The sequence below is a fragment of the Pelecanus crispus genome, chromosome 8, assembly GCF_030463565.1.
Source record: "Pelecanus crispus isolate bPelCri1 chromosome 8, bPelCri1.pri, whole genome shotgun sequence".
Lineage (NCBI taxonomy): Eukaryota > Metazoa > Chordata > Aves > Pelecaniformes > Pelecanidae > Pelecanus > Pelecanus crispus.
Window position 1 is genome coordinate 45125597 of NC_134650.1, and position 25620 is coordinate 45151216.

General features: G+C 45.2%; 1 protein-coding gene across 3 annotated transcripts; it reads left to right on the forward strand.

Annotated features, from left to right (window-relative positions):
- The first annotated feature begins 644 nt into the window (after window positions 1–644).
- On the forward strand, window positions 645–24118 carry LOC104031234 (hepatocyte nuclear factor 4-beta). 3 transcript variants are annotated; one of them, XM_075715258.1, is made up of 11 exons: window positions 645–759; window positions 4450–4452; window positions 7261–7432; window positions 9324–9418; window positions 17197–17303; window positions 18410–18565; window positions 19129–19216; window positions 20029–20181; window positions 21952–22188; window positions 22842–22955; window positions 23982–24118. In XM_075715258.1, exons 1-11 carry the CDS (start codon window positions 645–647, stop codon window positions 24116–24118), a joined length of 1377 nt encoding a protein of 458 aa, XP_075571373.1. The 3 variants fall into 3 exon arrangements, with proteins under 3 accessions (XP_075571373.1, XP_009481434.1, XP_075571374.1); XM_009483159.2 differs by lacking the exon at window positions 4450–4452 and having other exon boundaries at window positions 7228–7432; XM_075715259.1 differs by lacking the exon at window positions 4450–4452.
- The last annotated feature ends 1502 nt before the right edge of the window (window positions 24119–25620 follow it).

Consider the following 25620-nt stretch of genomic DNA (forward strand, 5'->3'; position numbering starts at 1 on the left):
TGGGGCAGGGTGAAACCATGTGGACGGCTGTAATGAAGCCTCATTTTTCCCTTCCAGTAGTAACTCAAGGTGTGATCCGGCGTGCAGCACTGTTGGTATCTCATGGCAATGCCACAGGTTCTCAATGCTGACCTATCTTGATGGTCTGTAGTCAGTAGTGACACTGCCTCATTGCCTTCACCAGCTTCAAGTGACATCATTTGGTCTTCTACCAAGGGCTGGCAGCCGAACAAGGTGACATTGGCACAGGTGTTATTTGACTTGACCACTGATTCGCCCTGGAAAAGCGGCGCATGTGCATGAACGCCTCTCCATGGCCCTTTTCAAAATGTTTGTGCAGGAACAGCCATAAAACAGGCTGTATTGACCCAAAGATGCAATCCAAGTCGTTTGAGTCTAGGTCTTATCTACATCATATTATCAGGACTGAGAGAGCACAGATGCACCCCGGGAAGGGAGGGGACTGCGTGCGCGACAGGGAATGGCTTCGTCCCTTCTCTCCTGGTACGGGGAGGGGACTGCGGGCAGAGCTGGGTAATGATTTGTCATCGCAAGGGCTGGGGTGTCTCTCTTTGCAGAGGAAACCTTGGCCGTGATTGACAGCAGGGCTCTTTTGCCGCTTCTCTTGCTGTTGACAAGTAATAATGAAGCTTTGTCAGTCCATCATGGACATGGATATGCCAGATTACGTTGACTCCTTGGACTCCTCTTATACCATGCTGGAATTTGACAACCTTCGGGTGCTTCCCAATAACACAGGTGAGATTTCTGTTCGCTTCCTCTTGAATAACCTCCACTACATTTGTTATAAAGCTGAACACCTAGGAGGTGTGGGGCAAAGGGTGGAAAGGGTAGTATTTAAGCAGCTGACCTGTCAAATTCTGTTGCATCTGCAGTTATGGTTGGTCTGAACTGGGACTCCTTCACTCACTGGTTCTATTTTGAGTTATTCTTTTCCTTGGTGGGCTGTGTGTCCTGTCCTGAAGAGCCCACAAGGTATTACAAATGTTGGTAGAGCTCTTCTTGGTATGCCATGGGTTTCTCCCCTGTACGACTTATGAGAGGAGTTATTACTAATATTTCTTCCTTAAAATGCTTGTTTCATTCCCATATATGTCTTAGGTTCATATTTAATCCTTGGGAAAAAATGCCATCTCAAATGGCATTTGCCTATTACTCAGACAATACACCATGTGTCCACTTTAACTTGTTCCTAGGAACTTGGATTAAGAAGCAATATCTGAATCGTTACTTGCCTTATATTTTTTTCTGGCTACCAAGATTGTCTAAAAGCCTTTACAGCACACAAAGAACTTGGCTGTGAGGCACGAGTGTTTATATGCAAAGACTTCCGCTTTGTTTGCAGAAATAAAGCGTATTGCATGATATCTAGGTTTTGAGTAGTCGAAAGTACTCTGACATAAAGCAAACACTATTCTGTGAAATTAACTGTCCACTGTGTGAAGAATAAAGGACATTTTAGTCATATAGCGTGAAACCAATCATGTAACCGAATGAGATTCCAACGTTAGTAATGCCTTTGGAGAGCTTTCATTTCATTTAATTTAAGAAGCTTAGTGGAATTCAGATGGGATTTTCAGGGTTTCACATTTGCTCATTAGCCATCTCATCAAAAGAAATCAGTTTCAGTAGGGCTGTTGCCTACAATATAAACTTATTGGATTTATCATTGTGGGGTATGGGGGCAGCTCAGGATACAAGTAGAATTAAAAGGCCCAAAGAAATTTGAATTTAAAGTTGACTTCAAGAAAGGCTCTGTCTGTCCCTAAATACAAGATTTTCAGGGGTTTTTTTTTGCCAGCTCCAGATACACTGGATCTTATTTCTTATTCTTGCAGAAAGGTTTCCATCTGCCATCCTACTCCAGAAACGTTATTTAACCCAGATGTTTCTCTCTGTTACATGCTGCTGAACAAGATACTTTTAACATTTTAGAGTGGTACAAATTTCCTCAAAGTTCAATATCATTTTGCAAATTAACTACCAAAACCTGTTTGGGGCTCTCTGTTGTTTCATGCTGTGGAACTGACAGGCTGAGTTTTTTCTGAAGTTTATCTAGATCGGTATTGTGTTATTTGTCTAGCTGTTAATGAGTAACTGGTTCTCTCAGGAACTAGCTGTTTTGAAATTAGCTTGTTTGTCTTGGGTAAGTGTCCTCTTCTACAGTTTGTAAAAATAATTTAAAAAAAGACCTGAAACGTCCATGCATGGAAATATATCGCTAACCACCGAGTTCAGTTCCCATAGGTAACGTAAAAAAGCAGTTCACACAGATACTCAGTAGTTTCAGAAATATTTTCAAAGTTGTTAGAGTCACAAAATAATCTCATTTTAGGTATTTTTTAAATATACTGCATTGTTTTAAACCATATCTTTCCCCTGTGCAAGATTATTCTGTATTATTTCCCCTACTAAATCTAATGGGGGTTTTGCCCTCTATATAAAGATGAACAGGAAGGGGTGCAATATTTATTTTAATGGACTCAGGACTTGTTTCTTACATTCTGAACAATTTTCAAAGTGAAAATTAGAATATTTTCAAATAAGGTCATGCTTTCTTAAAACAAACTATTTCCTTCTTTGGAATATTATTTCATCAACGTTTTGGGTTGATTAATGATGTGGAGCACTTCTGGTGCTTCAGGAAGCTGCTATCATTTTGAGATTTGCCTAGATATATATTTTGGATCTTCCACCTTTAAGAAGCCCGTAATTTGCCAAATATTTTTAGACTAATTCAAAATAAAGAATAGAATCCATTATGGGAATAGAGGAGGAGTATTAAAAATTGTCTGTTTTAAATAGAAAGAATGGCACAAGGAAATGAACAAAAATCAATGTTAATCCTGTCTTTCCTTTATAAAATATGTGTTGTAACTGCAGAAATTTTCCCATTTTGTACAAACTTGTTTCCTTTACCTTGGCTGGCATTACGAGCCATATTCTCACTTGGTTTTTATGTGCTGTTAATACCCATTTCCTCACACTCTTGTCAGAGTTGTCATTTTGCTTAAAATATGAAGCATTATTGAGATATTGCACTAATTCTTTAGTCGAGTGTCAGCAAACACTTTCTCCCATGGTAGTGCTCATTTTCCCATCTCAGCACTCAAACACCACGCTGATCCTTGGGACTTTGGCACAACGCTGGTGAAACACCATGCCCAGCCTTGCTGCAGTCTGACCCAATTCAGACCATGAAAAAGCCATCAAAGATATTTTGACAGTGCCTGACCGTCCCTGAAGTTGCACGCGTGCTTGCGAGGAGCTCTGGCCTTTCTGGCTGGCCTCTTTGTCATTGTTACTGTAGGATTTGGGAACAGTAAATCAAAGCCATGCTTTATATATCAAAAGCTCCCACTCTATTTGCTAAAAGCTGATGTAGAAAGCAGCTGACCTGCACATGACCAAGGCTTCAGTGTTAGCTCCTGTCCAGCCCTACATTTGTGCTGGCTTTGGCCACCAAGTTTGACTATGTATGCATGCCCTAAACCTGCATTTATGATCTCTTTACATTCTAGCCCGGCACATGCAATTCGGGGATTTGTTAGCTGCAAATTATGTGCACCAAGACTGGCTTGGATTTCCGGGTAGATAAAAGCAAAAGCCATTCTGGAAAGTATTGCAAGGTAATTCTCCTATACAATGTGCACTGAGAAGAGATGTAGCCAGTAACATAACTGAAAGGAAAAGCAGCAAAGAGGTCTGCAGTGGTCAGGTATTGTGCAGAGCTCCAGCTCTGAGTGGAAGCCAGATACCATTCCCCAGCAGCATCCTCACTGAGACCATCCTCACTGTCATTTCTTATCTCTGTAAAACTTGGCACCTTCATTTCAGCCCTGGTTAGGTAATGACTTACATACAGAGGCAGTAGGTAACAAAAATCCGTATGCATTTCGGTTGCGAGCTATGTTGACCCCAAAGGTGGAGAAGCCGCTGGGATACTTTCATCAGCATTAGGTAGGCTGTAGTTCCCAATCTGCACGCTGCTTATATATAACCCTCAAAAGATGGTTGAAACTTCAGATTTTTCTGCCAGTGAATGTCCGGGGCAGTCCTAGTGAGGAGTCTGGCCGCAACCACAGGTCTTCAGCTCAGCCTGGGACCCATGCAAGGTCAAGATGAGTTATGGTCTCTTCTTGGAGAATGTCATCAGTTGCATCTCTCCAGGAAAAATTTCAGAGCACTGTGGCACAGCTTAGGAACTGTTCTGTTATACCATGGTGATGAGCGTCTATAATCAACACACATCTCCGAACATCTCTCTCCAGGGGGGTGAGGACAGTTGTGAGCTTGTTTCAGTTGTTGTGAGCCAGCTGAACTCTGACCACATCCATCCTAGCAGCCCCTGAGCCCACCTCAGTACGGTGCTGAGCTCCAGGTAGCAAGCCCTCTAGAGAAGCACAACATGTTAAATGAAGCTCTGAGCGGGTTATCGCCTTGTGTCAGGCAGGGCTGAAGTAAACAGTCTACAGTTTTCAGCTGATTTCACAGGCCAGGAACTGTGCTGGCAGGGATCCTGGCATTCCGCTGCCTTTCCTAGCAGTGATCTGTCCAGGGAAAACCCAGACATTCCCCAAATACTGGGTAGGTTGGAAAGCCACGTTGAAACAGTCTTCTGATGCACGCGATGTCGGTTGTGCCTTTGCTTTTCTCTGAGCTAATTCTCATTTGGAACTCATTGTTAGTTGGTGACTGAATTTTGTAATTAAAATTTATCATCCTAATTAACATGTGCATACTGGTTTAGGGCTTTGCTTTGCTTTATTTTTTTTTTAAGTTTCTGTTCACGTTCAACCAAGCTCAAAAGGACACATGGTTACCTGACAGGGACTGAACTTTTAGCTACGTATCTGCCCTAACATAGAGTTACCCAACTGAGCTGTAACCCATGGGCTTGTCTGTGTTTTCATGGGTACGAGCAAGGGCAAAATTTGGTTTGCTAACTTCCATGGGCCCTCTCATGCTCAGTTCTGATGGTCCTTCTTCCAGTAATACTTGGTTTAAGGCCAGATTATTAATTTCTTCCTTATATCAGCAAGCAGCTCCTCACATGTTCTACTCACATAAGGGAAAAAACTCTTCTCTGGTGAGTAAATGCTTTCCAGCATCAGAAACATTTTGCAATCTGGAGCCAGATGAAGGATGAAGGGTCCATTGGAGATCCAAACTGTATGACCTTGGCTTGATTCCTCTGAAGTCAGTAGAGAAAGCACGAGTGGAGCAAAGAGAAAATTGGCCTTCTTATCTTTATTTTTGTTGTGCAATTTTTAAAGTGGAATCCAGCACACTCGGCACGTTTGTTTATGGTCATATGTTCCTTCAAAAAAATAGATGGAGCAACAGATGAACAAATGTTTAGCAGTACGGTTGCCCTCGAAGGAATATTCTAGTACAGCTCATTTAAGACTGAGTTATCAAGCAAAATAAAATTAAGAATCAATGTAAAAAAACTAAAAATCAATGTAAATTACCATTAAGCACCTCTGATGCAGACAATGTTCCCAAAGGACCCAAGTGCCACTTACTGACAAATGTCAGAGGTGGGAGCATCTTACATGGATTTTGCAAACAGGTAAATCTCAATTCCTGTCATTATGACCTAAGAAGGATTGTGATGCTGTCATTTTTTTCTTGTCATGTTGCTCCCATCTTGCTACAACCTACTTATTTATTCATCCATACATCAGAAGGTGAAATATAGACCAAAAGGTTTTTTTGAGGGGGTGAAAGGAAGTCTGACCTTTGCATTTGTGAAGTCTTAGCTAAAAAAGTCTTAGCCTTAGCTAAAAAATTTTCCAGTTGTTTAAAAACTAAAGTTTTATTGGCTTTTTTTTTTTGCTTTTGATTACAATTTTCATTGAATAGCAAATATTTTCACTATAAATTTTTGATGTGTATTCATATACAAAAATAGCCTTCTCTCTCTCACTGTATATATACATGTTGTGTGTGGATTACCCAAAGCTATTTTTATGCATCATGCATTAGAAAACTTTCTCTAGACTGTCCAGACCAGATGCCAATTCCTCTCCTTTGAGTAATTTTCTCTAAGTTTTGTCATTGCTCAATAGAACAACATCTGAGCTTTCCTCATCGCCGCCTGTCTCTTCTGTGAGGCAGGATGCGTCTTGTCCCTGAGACTTTGCTGAGGTCACTGTAGCACGAGATCAGCTCCCCTGGAGCGAAGAACGTGCTCCCAGAGGTGCACTAAATTCATAAAACTGTCCTGCAGTGAGTGCCCAGGTCAGGACAGACTCCACAAACATTCTTCCTCTCGGCGAGATGTAAACACTGTCATCTGCATCTTCTCAAGTGTCTCTTTTTTTTTTTTTTTCTCCCCCTTCCCCAAGCTGTGCCTCAAATTAGGAGGATTAAGAGGGCAGCAAGTCTGGTGGTTAAGGCCAAGGGAGAAGTTTAAAGGGGAGTTTTCAGCAGTGTATACACAGGCCAGGCAAGGGCAGAGCTATTCCTGCCCCAAATGAGTGGGTGCAAACAGAGGCATGACAGAGGGCATTAAGATGACCTAAGTTTAGGTCCCTAATTTAAAAGGTCCATCTTCCTGCACCCCTCTATTGCTTTCCAGTGGAAAGCAATGAGCCTCTTCAGAGGGCAGTTCAGAGCAGGAACCAGACCTAGGAGAACTAAAGTGACCCTTGTGGGAGCTGCTGTCTCTGTCTTCCAGCTGCAGAGGAGCTCTCAAGAGCAGCCTTTTATCTCCAACACCTCTGTCATATGCATGAAGTAGTTCATCCTCCCTGCCTCTGCTGTCTCTTCTCTGCTTTCTCCTTATTCGAGTTAATGATGTTCTTTCCAGTGTCTTCTGTGGGCACTAGCTTTGAACCATGTTGTCCAGGTGTCTAACTGGGGAGGTGGCTCCCCATCGCTCAGAAGCATATCTCTCACATCCAGGTAAGGTTTCTTTGCATCTGTCAAGAAAAGTAGTGGTAACTGTTAAATTCTCATGAGCATGTTGGGTTATGCAGCTTGAAATCTCTCTGTTCACTGAAGCAAAGGAAAACACCGGTGTCAGAAGCAAAGCAACTGAGTTACTCTCAGTTCAGGTTGAGAAGAGCATGGCCATCAGGCTGGAGGCTTTACTAGCAACACATATTGTGTGTGCACACTTGCGTGTGAGGCTGGGTCAGTGCGCGCTTCGCTTAAAAAAAGCAACTTACTGTCAGCTGATTCTGGTTTCCATCACAGAGTGGTCTGATGGTGCCTGTTCTCTGCCTGCAGAGGCCATCACAGCTGAATCAGCAAACGCCAACCTGCTCACCAATGGCATCAGCTCCCTCTGCTCCATCTGTGGGGACCGGGCGACCGGCAAACACTATGGGGCATCCAGCTGCGACGGCTGCAAAGGTTTCTTCAGGAGGAGCGTCCGCAAGAACCATGTCTATTCCTGCAGGTACCTGCCCCTTCTGCAATAAACACATACAATTTATTGATGCTGTAAATATTTTGGGGTGGAGGTCAGGTTGTACAATGAGGCCCCTATCCCAAATGCCAAATTACCATGCTGTGAATGCTAACAGTAATACTGTGGTTTAGTTTCTGGCTGGAAGAGAGGGAGCTAAGGAGTAAGCTAAGTCCTATCTCATCTTGGACCCTGACACCTTTTGTGACACCGAGCAATCCATTTCACGAGTTCACTGTCACTGCTTTCCCCACAGTGTAAATCAAGGGAGACTTATAAACCGGAGGGTTGGCTGGCGTGTATAATATATAAGTACAGATTCTGGGTGTGGAGTGACACCATGACCTCGTCACAGCCCAGCAAGGGAAAGCCAAGGTGGCAAAGGACCAAAGCTCCAGAGATTTCAACTCAAACACAGTCTTGATTTTCCTGGTAAAAAGCAACAAGCATCCAAGAACTTGTCACATTCAAAGCCTTCACCTCCCCCACAGCTTCTCCATTTTTCTTTTGAAATACATTAAACTATGTACGCTGACATGTCACTGATGATTTTACAATCATTCTGAGAACCTAGTGTGGACCAGCAATGATTCATGTCCACTTTGGCTCACAGGTATACATTTGAGAGAATTTTTTTACCAGGAGGAGGCTATAAATTATATGGCAGCTATCTTGGTTGATCTTAGAAAAATGGTGTTTACTTTAGCACAGGAGGAAGACCGAATACACTCAAGCCCTTCATCTCTGATTAAAACCTGGAAGTTTTCTTTCTGTTCCAGAGTTCTTCCTCCTTTAAGGGCATTCCAAATTTTTGCAACGTGAGTCACCCTGTTTGTTCAAAATGCTCCTGGGGTCCTTATCACTCCAGGACACACCAGCCATGAAAGAAACTCAGGGTGACGCAGTCTCCACCTGCACGGGGCCCATCCCAGGAACCGTGGGATCCCTGCAGGAGGAGGCAACAGCTACTACTGATTTCTTTGAAATTTCAGCTATCAGTCTCCTGGGAGAGGAGTTGTTGCCCCTCCCCAGGAATCCATGAATCTCTGTGATATTTGGCAGCTCAGGGAAGATCCACAGCATCGAAGCCAAGCAAATGGCAAATGCTCGCTTGTCTGCAAATCCTTATTTGGTGAACTGCACTGCATTTAGCCCAGCTCAGAGCGCTGTTGTTTATCCCAGACGTGAATTCCTTGGAAAGTCTTTGGGCCTTTGTACCTTTGGCTTTTTACCAGTCTGGGAAAGTGCCTCAGCTTTTACAACCTGATGATGGTCCCGGAGCAACCCACGCCATCTCCCCTCTGCGCGGCAGATTACTCTTCCATCGCTTCACCCACCGTGGCAAGAGCTGCCAAGCCTACGTGGGCCACCCCTTGAACAGCACATAGGTTCCTAAATCCCCCATTGAAATGAATAGGAATTAGGAGGCCACGTGCCTCCAAACTAGGCTGAAGACACAAAAGAACTTGTGGTCCATAGTGTAATTATTCCGTGCAAAGTAGGACAGTGTTAACAAATGGGATCAAATGAGTCCTGACGCCAAACACCCAACGACTGTCTGAAAGTGGGAGATGGAGTTCCTACACTGCCAGGCACTGGCACAACTTTGAGTCATGGTCACGCTTTCACAGCCAAAACCATCACAGTCCTCGCAGGGTGGGTGGTCTGAAATCGCTGTGCTCCCAGCTGGCAGGAACGGCGGTGGGGAAGATGAGGAACTGGGCCAAGCCAGCGTTGACTCAACCTTGCAAACCTTTGGCTCTTCTCTGGGTTCCAGCAATGCGTAGCTCAGTGAGGTCTGGGACTGTATTTGGGGCTGCTCGAGGTGAGTGGGATGCAGATGCCAGGCTGGTTGTTCCATGTTTTATTTCCCTTCTCCCAGATTCAGCCGACAGTGTGTGATAGACAAAGACAAGAGGAACCAGTGCAGGTACTGCAGGCTGAAGAAGTGCTTCAGAGCTGGCATGAAGAAAGAAGGTAGGTGCAAAGAGGCATTTCAAAACTGCCTGCTGCTGGCTCTGTCCCTACTCCCACTGCAGAGCATGATGGAGAGCAGCGGCAGCCCTGGCCCAGGGAGATGATACTTGTGTGTTGCAGTGAGAGATTTCTTGTAGAAGGTGGAAGCCCCATTTCCTATCTTACCAGATGGGAATTTCGATTAGAGCTTTGCAACAGTATTCACCCATCCTGGGACACCGGTCTCTTTAGGATATTTTTATACTGGGAAAGAGATGGGCTTGTTCAGGGTTTATTTAGCCTCTAATTGTTTCGCAACAGAAATTCCCTTGCTACGTACCTGCTAGAGTGACTCCTAATCCTAGCTGTGACAATCTCAGCGAGGACCTGCCATCCTCAATCTCCTAAATGCCGACAACTGACTGCTGCAGAGTTGCATTTGGTGGTTGACTTGGCTGACGCTCATGTAGCTTGGTGCAACCCTTAGGGCAAAGTACAGCCTGAACACGATGCCGTATGGTGTGAGAGAGGCTCCTCCATGGCACAGGGCACACAGGCAGCACTCCCAGAGGCAGACAGCTTCTGTGTCCCCCAAGCTGGGACCTGAGTCAGAGTCAAACCCTTCGGTAGTGCTGTCCCTGTGGTGGGTATAGCACGACTATAGAGCCACTATTAGCCCTAGTACTGAAGGGCCAATCCAATATTGGCTGATGCCTTTTGTTGCACTTCCCATTGGCTGTATTAAGAGGGAGATGGAGCATTGTAGAGCATTTGGGTACCAGTGACCATCGGGAAGTGCTCTCCCAATGCGCTAGAGGAAATACTGAATGTTACAGTTCCTAATGCTAAGCAACAGAAAAAACGCTTCTGTTAACCTGTGCCTTAATTCCCTACAGCCAGCTTCCCTGGGAAAGTTTGGGACTTATCATAACATTTCTGATCTCTATCATTCAGTGTTTGCATAGTGGGAGAGCATGGATGATACTATTTTACCTACTCCAAGATTTCTGGGCAGAGACTGTCTTTGCACACTGAGTGCTTAGCGAAGTAGGGGCCCAACCCAAACCAGATGGTACATCCCCCGACGTGCAGGTAGTTGGGTGATAGTTTCGCCACTCTTCACCCTTCATTTGTGCTGTTTGCCAGCCCCACAACAGCTAGAGTGAGGGAGCTAGAAAGGAACTTGAGAGTTTCTTTCCATGCCATCGAGTTAAACACCCCTTATCCATGGGGTGAAATCATGGTCCCACTGGAACCAAGGGGAAATTTGTCACTGATTTCTGGTAATTCATACAATTTCACTGGTGATGAAAAAATCTTTCCAATCTTCTGACCATATGTTTCCCTGGAGAACAAGGGTGTCTTGCAATTTGGCATAGGTCATGGATGTAGCAAAAATGCCTGATGGTTTAATTTAGGAGAAATGGAGTAAATACAGCAGATGGACAAACAATAGCCCTCAAAGTAATAAAGACCAAACCAAAGCATATCTGGTCAGTTCTAGATGGGGATGGAACCAATTGCCAATGCAGTAAGCTCCACAGCTTGGAAAGGTTGAAATCTGGTTATCAGCTCCATTCTTTGAGCTGAAGCATGATTTTTGTTGGTTTTATGGTAAAAGTTATAAAACCTTGGCTCATGCCTTCATTATTGATTGCAGCCTGATGGAAGATGACTCATTTCAAGTTCCACATAGTCGCATTCTTTGGAACTTTTTTATGAGTGCAGTCAGGTTGTGTGCTCGCAGACTGCTCATGTGTTTGGTAAGGAAGATTTTAAAGCACCTTGAGCAACTGCTTTGCAGAAATTAGCTTAGCTGACCAGAGCTCTATCCAAAGCATCTGTGCAGGACTGTGAAAGAAATCTTCTTGCACAATTGTGTGCACAAAAAGAACACAGTTATTTGCTTTAGGGTGGTTCTAGATTAATATTAAACAGTATTGCGAAGCTTTCGGGAAAAAGAGAACCCATGTCTTGGGATAGAGCAGTATGAGGATGTTACAAATGTTTGTGTATAATTTTTTGGTGTCCTGCACCAATTCATGCTGGGAGACCACAGCTGTGACGTCCACACTCAGCGTGTCCCATTGTCCCAGCACTGGCACGCAAGAGTTTGACACTCTCGTTCTCTGGCACACCAATTTTCAGCCAGCCCATATAATAGCAATCAGACGTTCCAGGGTGTGGTAACAGCGTTGTTTATTCACAGGAGAGGGGAAGAAGCTGGAACAGATCCTTTCCCCAGCCTGTCTGTGACAATACACCTGGGGTGGGGTTAGCAGGGTTGTGTCACTCTTGCAAGCTCTCCATTGCCAGCATCCCACTGACCCACTGCTTGACGGGTGTGTGCGCAATATCGGAAAACTTGCTGTTCCCCAGCAAAACTAACTGATAAACTGGAATTTTTGATCCAGGGTGATTTTTTTTCCAATCTTCCTGTGTTGTAAGACGTGACGTGACACATTTGGATTTTTCTTTCTCTCTTTTTTCCCCTGTTGGAAACAACTCTAGTGCATAAAAGATTGAATGAGGCTGTATTTTCTGGCCTGGTAGAAGGGAAATTTCTGCCTAACAAAAGTGATACGATACAAATACCCGAGCTAGCTTTAAACTGGCTGTCTCCATGGGCAGCAGTGTAGGTGCAGGGCTGAGGGTCTCAGCACAGGCTGGTGCTGGGAGCACAGTGCAGTCAGGCTATAGGTTCACTATGAGTTTGGGGCAGCTGAGCAGAGGTTGTTGAGAAAAGCATCAGCAGGGTCCTTTAGGTTGTCTTGTTTGTACACTCTGAATTTGATCCTGCTTTCAGAAAGGACCAGCACTGTCCCACACATGAACCCTACACCTCCAGACTTGTGCATTACGATGGGATCCAGGTTCCATCGGCGCCAGGGAGAGCAAGAAGGGCCAAAACTTGAGTCTTGTGGAAAGTCCATTCCCCAGATGTCCTAGAAATTAGCTCATTCAGAAACACTCCTATCCCAATTACATTTTTGGTATCAATAATTCACTTTAATACCTACAAGTAAACAATTATTAAAGTTGGGATGAGGTGAGAGGAAAAGGCTTGCTCAAACGCAAACCCCTTCTTGTCTCCTGAAATGCCACTCTGATCAGGATTTAAGATCTTTACAGGACATTCACTCCTTTATACTTGTTTTGTGGTTAAGGCTGGGACTGTACCACAGGATGGTCTGGGTGCTTTGGGGATTTTTCTGGCTGTCCTCTCTGATTTTCTCTCTTTGCACAGGAGAAGGTTTGATTTCTATTGTTTTGCACGATGCTACCAGACAGGTTTTTGGTCACTAAGCCATCAGTGAATGAGGAGTGGACCAGGTATTAAACATCCAAAGAAAACATCAGGATACTCTTTTTAGCATCTTACTGAGATCATATTTAACCTTGAATAAATTAGCAGGGTGTGATTTTTCAAGTGAGCCAGGTCATCTGCTCACATGGAGTTGAGCATCTGAAAACTTGGAAGCCTTTTGAAATGCTAGCACTGCACTGTCAGGATTCATTTTGCTGCTGAAAAAAAAAGAGGGGTTAATATTTAACCTCTCATCCACTTTAAAGTAATTTATGAATGTACATGAACTCCTTTAGTCTTATGCAGAATTAAAAGAATTATTGTATCACTTATGGCCACAAGACAGTGGGAGGATTTGAGGCTATTTTTTTATATATTTTTGTTAAATTGGACAGGCTTATAGGACAGCTTTATTAGTGTTTCACAGGACCTCTATCTTGTTTCATACCTTTCGTTTGCACATCTCTTCTGCCAGCTTTTAGAAGGCTGAGACTGCAGTTTATTGCAAAGCTGGATGGAAAAGTTAAAGGATCTTCCCCACTTTGTGATAGTCATAAATCAGGCCAGAAGCTGTGAGATGATTAAATGTGCATGCACCACTGGGATTTATTTGCAAACAAAATATACCACACCTACAAAATCAGAGATAGCTTGGGGAAAAAGAATTATTTGTGCATATAAATTAATCAGGCAGCAGAAGGGGTAAATCTATTGGAGGAAACAGAAACACTGTGAGCGCTGGTGAATATTGGCACCGTGCTGGGGCACTCGCACCTCCCTCCTCTTGTTCTCTCTTTATGCCATTTATTAATACATTTCCAACTCCATCGGCATTAAATGAGGATGTTTTTAGTGGAATAATAATGAAACCGGTAATTCCCATGTAGGCAGGGCTTTAACTTCTGCAGTTACCATGGAAAGTTACTGGTTTGCTGTCCCCTTCCAATCCATGCCTGTGCCTGTATTTATTGGACTCCCGGGAGGTTCCTCATCACAGGCTCTGTACCTACGTGGCAAGGCAGCAAGGACAAAATGTTTGGGAAACATGGGTTTGTTGCAATTCCACAAACACACCGCTGTTTGCTCAAGAGCCACCGTGCGTGCTCCGCAGCCTGCCTGTCCACCGGCATCCTTGATGCGCTCGTGGCAAAAGGGCCCCGGCTCGCTCTGAATAACAAAACCCCTCCGACGGCCCCTCTGCGTCAGATGGAGAATATGTTTGTCTTCCCGACCACTTCCCACAGTCAGGACAGGCCGGAGCTGTGGACAATTCCCCGGAGAGAGACGAAAGCACAATCTTGCCCTCTCTCCCCTTTCCCCGGGGAAAAGCCCGGGTTAGGGCCACGCTGTCCCTGGCCGGCAGCATCGTGGGGGCTTGGTCCCACTGACGTCCCCTCTTGCGGGGCTGCAGCCGCCCTTCCCGGTGTTTATTTGCTTTGGGAACTGGAGCGCTGTGTGAAGGACAGGCTTAGAGAAAAAAATGGGCGAGCAAAGCTTTTGCCAGGCCTATACTGGAAACAGGAGTCCCTGGGAGACAGTGGGATCTAGCACTGGGATTTTAGTCCTTCCTGCAAGTTTGCTGAGTTTTATTGACCGATCACGTCTGAGCCCAAGCACCCTCAGCGCCAGCACACCCCTCAAGCATTCCCGATGCCTCACCATGAATGACCTATCCCTTCCCTTTTACAAGCATAATAAATATAGCAATATAATTACCACACAGCAATAGATTAATTTTGTGGCAGGTAAAACATTAACTCCCTTTTGTATCTAATTCCGTCACATCTTGGGTACTTTCAGTGATAACACCCAAATCACCTTGAGAAAGTCGGTCTGTACCATCCACTTACACTTGAAGATTGAGCTTATCAGAGCATGAGGGAAGCACTGAAATATGTGCCATAAAAGGACCCAGGAGAACAACAGGCTGGGGCTTCTTAAAGGAGTCTGTCATCGGGGACTAGGACCAGGTCTGCCTGGGTTTGCAGGACTTACATAAAGTGTGTAACTTGGTTGGAAAGACAAAATTCATACCTTTTCTTGTAAGTGGGCAAAAAGAGCCCTATCACCCCCGGAGAGCTACATGGGGGAGCATCTGATATGAAACCAGGCATAGAAGGTTGGGTGGGAACTCTCCAAGGACACCAGCGATGACATGGATTCGGGTGGGCTCAATAACTCAATGTTGGATGCTGCTGCTCGTCTTTCTGGTATACCAAAAAAAGCTGTGAAGAGTTAATCTGTTCTGAAGATTCGTCATAGATTATGGTTCCTATAATGACCTTCACCTTCAGACCGGTGGGGATCCCTGGCTGAACAGCCTTTTCCATCACCCCCCCCATGCACAGGGTAATATATGCTGCTGTCTAAGGTGTGTTAGCAGAGCCTCCCAAGTCCTGTAGTTGTTGTTTTCTGTAAATTGGTGTCTAATTGCCTCTACACAATACCCATAGCCGGAAAAGGCTCCAGTAATATGTATGCACGTTGCATCTTTTACAAATCTCTGTACCCATCCAGCCCTCTGCAGCCATTCGGGCACGGCTGACTCCGAGGTGCAACATGGCTTTGGTGGCTGGACCCCAGCAGACCTCCCCCAGCACACCCAGCCCAGCAGCGAGCGGGTCCCGACTGACAGCAAGGCGGAGCCCCAAATCCTGGAAAGTAAATACTACATTCCTGCCGATAATGGGAGATATTGATTTTTGTCACTATTGCTTGTCTTCTGCCCTTTCACTTTGTTGGCCTCTCATCACAGGCCGGTTAGGAAAACAGACCCGTGGTTGGACATCAGCTGACAAAAAAACCCACCTTCCCACCCTGTGTGTGAAATGATGCCCGCATCTCCTCCTTTTCATATATTCAGAGAAACGTGACCCGTGCAGAGTGACGCTTGCTCTAAAGCAAGGCCCAGCAGCGAGGCAAAGTCTCAAAAGAGTGAATGGCGAAATGATTTTGCTGACTCTGCAAAAAATCATTGCTGGAAAAATCTTCTCCAGTGGCCTCTTTTGAGACAAAACCGCACTGTTTCACATCCAAGGGGTTAAAGCACAGAGTGAGTCACGCTTTGACAGCTATGTCTGAGTCACTCCCCCTAAATAAAACCAAAAGGAGACTCGAGTTGCTGGATGAAGGAGGAAGGATGTGCTGCATTATCACCACATGCTAAATCTTCCTGCTCCCTCTGCTTTAAAGAACTGACAATTGCCTTTCTGAGCTTTACATAGCCAAGATGTATGAGCTGTCAGGAAAATGCTGAGTCTACGTTCAGGCTCCTTCCTCCAGCCCCATGTGGGCTTGTTTGCTGCTGGATGGAAGCAATAAGGCTCGGGGGGAAAAACTAACACTGAACACAGAGTTTCTCTAAGTCTAAATTCTGCTTTTTCCTCTGCTGCTGTTTTACTTGATGGCTGCAGTGGAGGTGAGTCAGTTCTTGGAGCCTGTGTTGCAAAAATAAGCTGCTGAAATGCAATAAATCCCTTATGTTCAACATGCAGGGTTGACGGAGCATGAGGCTAGATATGGCTTGTGCTTCAGGGAAAAAGATGGTTTAAAGGGTGGAATAGACCTCAAAAAACCAGCATTTTTTTCTAATTCACTGTGGCATGGCTGTACCTTTCTGTTTGCAAAAAAAACAGGGCTGACCTTCACTCCATGGTGGTCACTTTAGTGTGCCCAAGAAGGAAGGCTGTATCACTGTTATTAACAGTTCAGGACACTGAGCTAATCTGCAGCAGTGATTTGCACAGGGTGCCAGCAGAGCCGGAGACAAACCCTGACTGGGTTTGTTCCCTCAGCTGCACGCCGGCATCGCCGTCGGGGTTACAGGCTCATTGAAATCAGCAGCGTGATGGGCAAGGCTGAGGGAATGGTTTTATGGTGGGATCGGTGAATTTAAGCTTGCTTTCTTTGGAGCTTCCTTAATGACGTGACTCTTCCTGCTCCCCATGAGTGGTCCCCTGGGGACCACCACCTGCGATGCCTTGGGGCAGGGGATGCTTCAAGGCGGCTTTGAGGTGGAATCAGAGGATGGTTTTTCCAGTGCTTCCGTAAGACGAGACGCAACCTCAAGAGCTTCCTGCTGTACCAGGAGCTCAGGGGAGGAGTCCTCAGTGCAGACAAGGCAAAAAGGGTATCGGAGGCCAGGACTCCAGCAGTGTGGGTGCATTGCCAAGTGAAAAGGGTCGACATCAAACCTGCAAACTCCCCCTGAACTGTGTCAAACCCAGTGGGACCAGCTAATGTCCCACAGGGGTTGTTCTGACTGCCAAATGGCCTTATCTCCCTGTTGCTCCCGTGCTTGGTCTTCTCCCTCACTGGTGGTCTTTTCCTCTCCTCAGTGCCTTTTTAATCTTATTCCAGCATCCAACAAGGGTGGAGGGTCTTGCAGGCGCTAAAGCCCCATCCACTCCTGTTTGGGGACCACGAGTAACAGCAGCCATCGGCTGTGCGGGAAGTTTCTTGCTAACGCAACCACTGCTCGCTCTCCTTTCAGCCGTGCAGAATGAGCGCGACAGGATCAGCATTCGCAGGAGCAGCTACGAGGACAACGGCTCGCTCTCCATCAGCGTGCTCACTCAGGCCGAGGCCATGGCGCAGCAGGTATGAAATGTGGGGACAGCCCTCCAAACGAGTACCTGGCCTTCAGCTATTCCATACGGGGTTATGAACTCACTAAACCAACCAGGGCTGGATCTTCTTCTGCCCTTGGATGGCTCTCGCACAAAGCCACAGGGAAGAAAATGGAGGTATCCAAAAGCAAACAGTAAAAAACCTTGGTGCGTTATCCAGACAACATGTCCTGCAAGGAGCAGACGCAGCCTTTGGCGTGTGGCAAAGCTGAAATTCCAAGGGCTGAGGGATGTTGCAGACCCCAGGTCCCCTCTTCCCCCAGCCTAAATTGTTGCTGCACCCCTAAAAACTCATTGCATTCCCTGCAGAAGTTTACCTCTCCTTGCTGCACACTCTGTCCTGCTCAGAACATAATGTTCCCATCACAGTTGATCATATCTTTTCCTGTAACTTCTTTACCAGGGCAACAATTTGAGGGGAGAAAAATAAAGCTAAAAAAATAGCTGGGCTTCAGCTAACACTGATTGCCTTCTTATTTCGTGTTCCACAATGAATTTCACCCTGCGCGTCCTTTAAATTCTTATGCAAATATCCTTTCTCCACTGAAACATATGGCCCAGATGTTGCATATTACATTCAGTGATACGTCCACTTCCTTTTCAAAAATTATTACGTTTTAACCCTCTCCCTGCCATGCAGCTCTTTAGAGATCAAAATGGGTGTTTTGTGTCCCAGACAGCTACTCGGGGAGGAAGGCTGGACGCATTTCGTGCATTTGGCTGGCTTAAGTGATTGATGGGAAGCTGAGACGCAGTGCTGCTGGCTACTGCTAGGAACGGGAATATTAATCAGATTTTGTCCTGAGCCAGCCTAGAGAGTGGGGAAGGAGGCGGAGGAGGGAGGGGTGTCTGTTGGGACCGAGCACCACCTCGTGGAGGCTTCACCATGGGTTGTACGCTGGACAGCACACACCGCTGAGCAAACACGTGCGCAACCACAATGGCAAACGTCTTGTCAACGACCTGATGAGGTTAATGTCTGTGAAGGCTCCCCATGTTATCAATGAACTGTTGCTGTCGACGATGACAAAGCAGCAGAGATCTGGTCCCAGTGCAACCGGGTTGTTTCTCTTTCAGTATTCATCGCTGAGTCCAGTGCACAGCGCGGATATTGCTATGAAGAAGGTTGCGACCATCAACGATGTGTGTGAATCCATGAAACAGCAGCTTCTGGTGCTGGTTGAATGGGCAAAATACATCCCGGCATTTTGTGAGCTCCCACTTGATGACCAGGTAAAATGCAAACGCCTCTTCCCTGCAAACCCACCGCCTTCGATAGGAATTCCCAGCCATATCTTTCAACAGGAGAATCAGATTCTCAACAGGAGAATTAACATACAGATCACCCTATGCAGAGCCATAAACTAGCAGGAGAGAAAGAATAATAGAGGACAAGGGACCGATTAAAAATAAGTTGAATAGCCAAAGTCCCCCAAAATATAATAGACTTGGTCACTCCAGTCTGCACAAGGACGTAGTCAAAAAAGACTGGTTTTCCCTTTATTGGTGCCTGCCAGTTGAATATAAAAGCCATTTATTTCCTAAGAACTCAAATTACTCAAGCCCTTCTTTGTTCTTTCAGTTGAAAACAACTTTTTATTTAGTTTGCCATGAATGTAGCATTTCTGAAAAATGAAGATATACCAATAATTGCTAGCTCTTAATAGTACTTTATCTGTACATCTGACACATCTAAACAAACACCAAACGTGGCTTACTCGAAACAGCAACAGCTCACCGTTCCAGTCGCTGCTTTTCAAACATAATATTATTTCTTTCTTCTGTGCCATCTCCAGGTTGCCTTGCTCAGAGCCCATGCAGGGGAACACCTGCTCCTCGGGGTAGCCAAGCGGTCCATACCATACACTGATTTTCTGTTATTAGGTAAAGTAGTGAAATAAACTCCTGCTTTTATAATTCACATACCCAAGTCATTGCCAAGTATTCTGCCTGCCTGAAATCATCTCTGCACTCCTGGGCATGGTTTGCACATCTGGCTTGAGACTAAGTGCTTGAGAAGCTCTCTGGAGAAGTCTAAAAAGGAGCAAGCAAACTGGGACTTTTAAAATTGTTCCCTTACTGCTTTGAAATTGTGCATAAGAAAGCCCCCAGTACTTAAATTAAATTAAATTAAAATATTTAAATATCAAACTGCGTTGCCTTGTTTTTGTAACTGAAATTGCCAGGACACAGGCAATGAGGTATTTGGGTATCGGTGCTTAAAAATTTAGCAGAAAGGTCTATTAAAAATTTCTGTTTCATGTAGCTCTCTGTCACCAAAACCACAGCTGGGATTATTCTTGGAGAAATGAGAATACTGACCTTGAAAGCCATGCATTAAAGAAAAAGAGGGAGGGAGAACTTTGTTTAAAAAAAACCACACCAAAAATAAAGATGCAACACCACTTGCAAACAGATGCTAGGTATAACAGGGTAAACCAGAGCAGAACGTGGAGCAGGCTTTGTGTACAGTGTGGGTGCACCGACATGTGCAAATGAGATAATTAAGGACCAAAGAATGAAATCCACGGCTTGCTTCTCAACCATGAATCTGAGTATCAAGCCGCACACTGGAAACCTGCTGCACATGGGCACCGGGACCATCTGGCAACATGCCTTGGGGTAACTTCTGGATGAGACCTTGCCCGCAGAGCTAGAGCAAAAAATCTGATGCCAAATTTCTCTTGTGTCCCCAGGGAATGACTTCATCATCCCAATGCACTGTCCAGAACTGGAAATCGCTCGTGTGGCCACCAGAATCTTGGATGAATTGGTGAAGCCCTTGCGGGACATCCAGATTGATGACAATGAGTACGCTTGCCTTAAAGCCATCATCTTCTTTGATCCCGGTAAGCTTCCTTCCTGGTTGCCAAGCATGGGGCTTGAAAAGGAGTTGAGGGCTCTCCAATAACCAGGAAAACCCCTTGGCAGCAGCTTTGCATTTCACCCTGCCTCTGCTCTAATGAGTAATACTTAGCAGTGCAGCAAGGACATGTTAGGAGTGACCTATTCCTGAACACTTAACTATTTAGCAAGCAGTAACTCCAGCCAGACTGATGTGCAAGACTCTGCAGACCCTAGAGGAGTTTTGCTGCTTCTGTAGCTTGGCTTCAGGAAAGCCCATCAGTCTGAAATGAAGGAGATGACTATTAAGGACCTATATGCCTATAGTGAATTATGCATAAGTGAGTCAACTGAGCGGCAGTGTAGAGCATCCATCAGAGTTCAGAAAGCAGCATTAAAAGCCACAGAGAGCTGGACTGTTCGGAGTACCCAGAAATATCAAGGGTGTCTGCTAATGGATCTTGCTGGCAGCCAGTACCAACCAAGGGCAGGGCTGATCCGTACAGGATGGAGAACAGGGAAATACACAGAGGAAAAAAAAAGCTTGTTTTGAAGCTTTGCTGTATTGTCATTCCACAAACATGGGGGTTTCTGTCTCGGCCCAAACACTCCTGTTTCTACATGCCTACAGCACACACAGAAACCGCTGCAGTACAACACTCGAGTCCCTTTAGTGTGTATTGCCTTGCAGCTTGGAGAAGAGACAGGGGAATGATCCCAAGTCCAGAACAATGCCTTTTGTCTTTGGCATCTATTAGCATGGAGAAATTAAAACATCTTCCATTAGTTATTTTTTGCTGATTTGAAATCAAGATACAGGAGTTTTACAAACATCATGAACTTTGGCTCACCAAAGAGCCTGCTGCAAATCTGAATAAGGATCGCATTATTAAACTGAGTTTGACAAATTACCTTCTTGGCCAATCAGTATCTCAGTGAAGATTTAGATCATTGCGACAGTGAGGTGCTGTGCTTTCATCTCAAATGAAAGTGTGAAGCTCTAGAGAAGTGAAATGTTTTCATATTAACAAGTAGGCCTGTCCATGGAGTTACACACTAACATACAATAATTTGTTAACCACTTTGTCTAATCTCTTGGCATGATCATCTCTAAAATGTGGTGCTTGTGGATTCTTTGTAGACAGTGAAGGAAATGGTCCAGTGAGCCAGAAATCTCAGTTTTAGATAGCAGGAGAGGCAGGAGTGGAAAGCTGTAAATCCCGTCACTTCACCCTACCCAGAGTGCACATTTACTTGACAATTAAGCAAAACTGGACCAGTGGTCCATGAAAAATGGATCGACCACAGGTCAAAGACAGGAAGCCAAGACAAGAATCTGATGCTGCAGCAGGTGTATTTGCAACAGATAGGTACCAAACCTGCACAGATTTAGTGGCAGTAGTTGGGACTCAAAGTTTTCAGGGGGAAATTCCAGGCTTTTTCCTTGGAAGGACAAATATGGTTCAACTTCTAAATGCTTCCTCTTCACTAATGGCAGTAACCAGACATATCCATCTGAAGCAAACTCTTATTTTCTTACTGTTTCCCCTCAAATTCCCGTTTTCCCTCAAATTCCCCTTACTGTTTCCCTGTTCCATATGAGATACAAAACAGTGGCAGCCCAATGTTAATCTGTCAGATAAACTTGGAGACTGAGAGATAATTGTCAGAGGATCACTGGCATCTCATCCTCTTCCCTCTACAGAGCCCGACAGACAGGATAACACTTTCTGGTTACACAGGCCAGCAATTAACCTCATTTTTTCCCCTCCTAGACTGCAAAGGCCTGAGCGAGCCCGGGAAGGTGAAGAACATGCGCTTCCAGGTCCAAGTCAACCTGGAGGACTATATCAATGATCGCCAGTACGACTCCCGAGGCCGGTTCAGCGACATCCTCCTCCTGTTGCCCCCGCTGCAGAGCATCACCTGGCAGATGATAGAGCAAGTCCAGTTCGTGAAGCTCTTCGGTGTGGCCAGGATCGACAGCTTGCTGCAGGAGATGCTGCTGGGAGGTACGAACCCTGCTGAGAAAGGACAGCAAAGTTGTTTTATTTCAAAGACATTATGGAGCTTCATGTCTGGGTTTGTGTCCTCTGGAGGATGTATGGTAGAGAGAACTTGGTCTTGGGAGGAGGGAGGTGAAAGCTCAGGTTGAACTGCAGCTTGAACATGGGTCTTCTCACTCCTGTCCCATCCCCAAGACATTTCTTTCCAGCCTATCTCTGAAAATCTGACCCAGGGACAGTTTTATAGAAATGGGTACACTGTGGTGCTTCACACCAGTGGGGCCCTCGAACTTTAGGAAACCTACCAAACTGATGCAGTTTGCAAGACAACACATTTTTTTGTTAGGAATATGCAAAAGTTCCAGCTGTATAGGAAACCCTGACAAGAGCAGTAATTGGGACACACACAGAGACAGATGGATGGTGCGGTCAGTTATTAGCTGAAACCCCAGCCATCCTGGGAGGTTGTCCCTAGACAGTGAGAAGGCTGAGAGCAAAGAGGACAGCGGAGCAGGAAGGAAAAAAAGATAAGCCAGGACATTAATCCCCACCCACAGAGGTCTCCCGCATTCTCTGAAAAAAAAAAGAGACTTGGCCCGGAGCATCTGGCTTCTCAGTAGGTATGCAAAGAATGGTGTCTCTTCCCACTTCCACTGCAGGAACCACCATTGATCTCCAGTACCAGTCAGGACCTCCCAACCTCAACCTGGAACCGCTGCCAGGACACGTCCTCTCAAGCAACATGAGCTCTGTGATTCACACTGCTCCAAACCGTACGTGTCCATTTTTACACTATTAGTGTCAGCATAATGAAGGGACTGAATAGGAGAAGCAGTTAAGAAAAAGACCTTTAGGTTTATTTATGTGTTTAAGCATTACACTTGACTCAGAGTTCACAGCTCCCCTTGCTGAATTCTTTACCATGGAGTCTGGAAACATGCTTCCAAAAGAGAAGCATGAGATTTTCACGTAACAGTATGATCCAGAGGTTTTTTGAGATGCTACTTAACATAACAAAATTAAAAAAAAAAAAAAAAAAAATCAGGATTGCTGACAGTGTGTTTCTACGAACATAGGCAGCACTGGGAAATACCACAAAGCAGCACACACAGTTATTAGTGGCAGGAGTTTCCCTACGTAAAGTGTCTCAGTTGCTGTCAACCAGAACACAGTATGAGCTGAATACGACTGTCTTCAACCACTCTGGGCACTGCTGCTAGGCAATGGCTATTTGTTAAGACATTTATCCACTGTAGTAGCAAATGGACCATGCTATTAAAAAAAAAAAAAAAAAGTAGAACATGAGTTGCAATTTAACAACCGCTGCCATGTAATCACAATATCTTGCACACACAGTCTCCTTCTGCCAGTGCTACTCTTGTAGCATATTTTGCTGTTTCTCAGCCATATAAGTGTTGGCATCATGTAGTTTAGCTTTCTTTTTTTTTAAGCTGCTTTGCAGTAAGGGAGATCAGAATGGTGCTATGTTCTGTAAATGAAGTATAGTGGCCGGCAGGTTGAGCTCTCCTCCAACGAGGAGAGGAAGGATTAAAAAGCAGTTGGGGGCATTTCCCAAGTGCAAAACACTGAGAAGAGTTGGTCCGTGCCTATCAGTCCACCCTGTACCTCATCACAAACCAGCAAGGAAACTGCCTGAACGTGCTTGAACTTGGGATGGATCCCCCTGCCCCATCCTCCAAGTTCCTGCTCCATAGGATGGTTTGCTGGTTTTTTTTGGGCACTGCTCTATTGAACTGCATCCAGGTCCCCGTTAATTCTGTTTCTTTTCTCTCCTACAGCATCTCCTGAAACATCCCTTCCATCTCCTTCTACAAGCACAGGCAGCGAAGACTATAAACTAGGCTCTAGTGCAGGACCCAGCGCCGTAGCACAGCTCTTACCTCAGACAGTGATACCCAAGCAGGAGATTTTATAGGGAGAGGTGGAAGGAGAAGCTGGGAGCAATGTGGAGACCGTGCTGAAAGTGAAACTGGCCCTTTCTCTTTGCAGAGGCAAAGCACAGCAACCCCCTGCCTGTAGCTGGACCCGTTGGTCACACTCTTTTGTGTCCATGAGTCGAACACCAGGTGCCAGACTGCAGCAGGAGCCTCACCACAGGTCTTTGGACCACTCATTTCACAAGCAGTTGGGGTTAATGCTCTTTTGAGTAGGATCAAGACTGTAAGCTCTTGGGAGCAGGGCTTCCGATTGCATTCGTTATCACCTAGCTCAGTGTGATCACGACCCTTTTAAAGCCTTCGGCCGCTGTCTTCATAAAACCAAATGCCTTACGCAGCTCCTGGTAATCATTAATGAGTACAGTGTGTCTTGCATTGTCAGTATGAAAAGGTCTATTCCCATAAAAAATTTAATTACACTCCCATTTCTCCGGCTGCACGTTAAGCTTTAGGAAGAATATCTTCATAGCCCTTGGCAGCCCAATACTTTCTTATTCCACACAGATGTGTCTTATTCCACATAGACCAGCTAACATTTAATGCTGGTCAGTTGTTATTTGTGATCAGGAATGCCAACATTTGGTTATTTCCCATAATTTCCAGTATATCTAGAGTCCTACTACTACTACTACTTGGTGTGCACATCTAATGCAGCTCCAAGATGGCAGCAAGGACGTCTGCATCAGACCGTGGCTGCTGGGTCTGGTAAAACCCACAACTGGCAGGAAGCTCAAGAAGCTGTTGACTTACCAAATCACTGCTTTGTATCTTCTGCAAACATATTTGGAAGAAGCAATAGTCGTAACAAAAATGGCAAAACAACCCTTTTCCCAGTACACAAATACGATTTTGCTGCAGTTTCAGATATTGTTGTGATGTCTGCAACCTAAACTTGAAAGCTCTAAATCAGCAAAACAAGGGAGACGCAGGTCTCCTGTGAGGCATGTGTTTTAAAAAAAAACAATTTAAAACTTAAGGTGCTTCTGCACTTAATGTAAAACTTAATCATCAGTAGGTGACCAACTATTAACCACATTACAACTATTTAAAATACGCCCAATAGATGACTATGCAACCTCAAACTTGCCTAAAGCACGGTCACTGTGGTGCAGTCTTTATTTTGCATAAATTGAACCTCATTAGAAAGCAGACTGCTTGACTTCTATAAAACTTATGCTCATCTGCATAGAAGTCCAATGACCTCCATCAGACAGCTCTTGAGGGGTTACGGGCAGCCGTACCAACCCGTAGGACACGATGAACAATTCTTAGTTCTGCCGCATCGCACAAATCTCTCAACCCACGTGCATCCCTGTTCATGGCAAAAATGAGACAACGGTGCCCAGCTACGGCTTTGTGAGGCTTTTTTCACCAACGCTTGCGAAGCGCTTTGAGATCCTCGGATGGAGGACACTATGGAAATGCCATCTTGGGAAGAGCATCTGAACCTTCATCAAATGGGGAATGCTTTGCACTCGGG

What these genes read in the sequence shown, in the direction of transcription:
- LOC104031234 (XM_009483159.2), top strand. Translation starts at nt 645, where the DNA reads ATGAAGCTTTGTCAGTCCATCATGGACATGGATATGCCAGATTACGTT. An exon ending in GGTGCTTCCCAATAACACAG is followed by an intron (nt 760 to 7,227) that starts GTGAGATTTCTG and finishes TTTCCATCACAG; the next exon opens with AGTGGTCTGATGGTGCCTGT. An exon ending in GATTCACACTGCTCCAAACC is followed by an intron (nt 22,956 to 23,981) that starts GTACGTGTCCAT and finishes TCTCTCCTACAG; the next exon opens with CATCTCCTGAAACATCCCTT.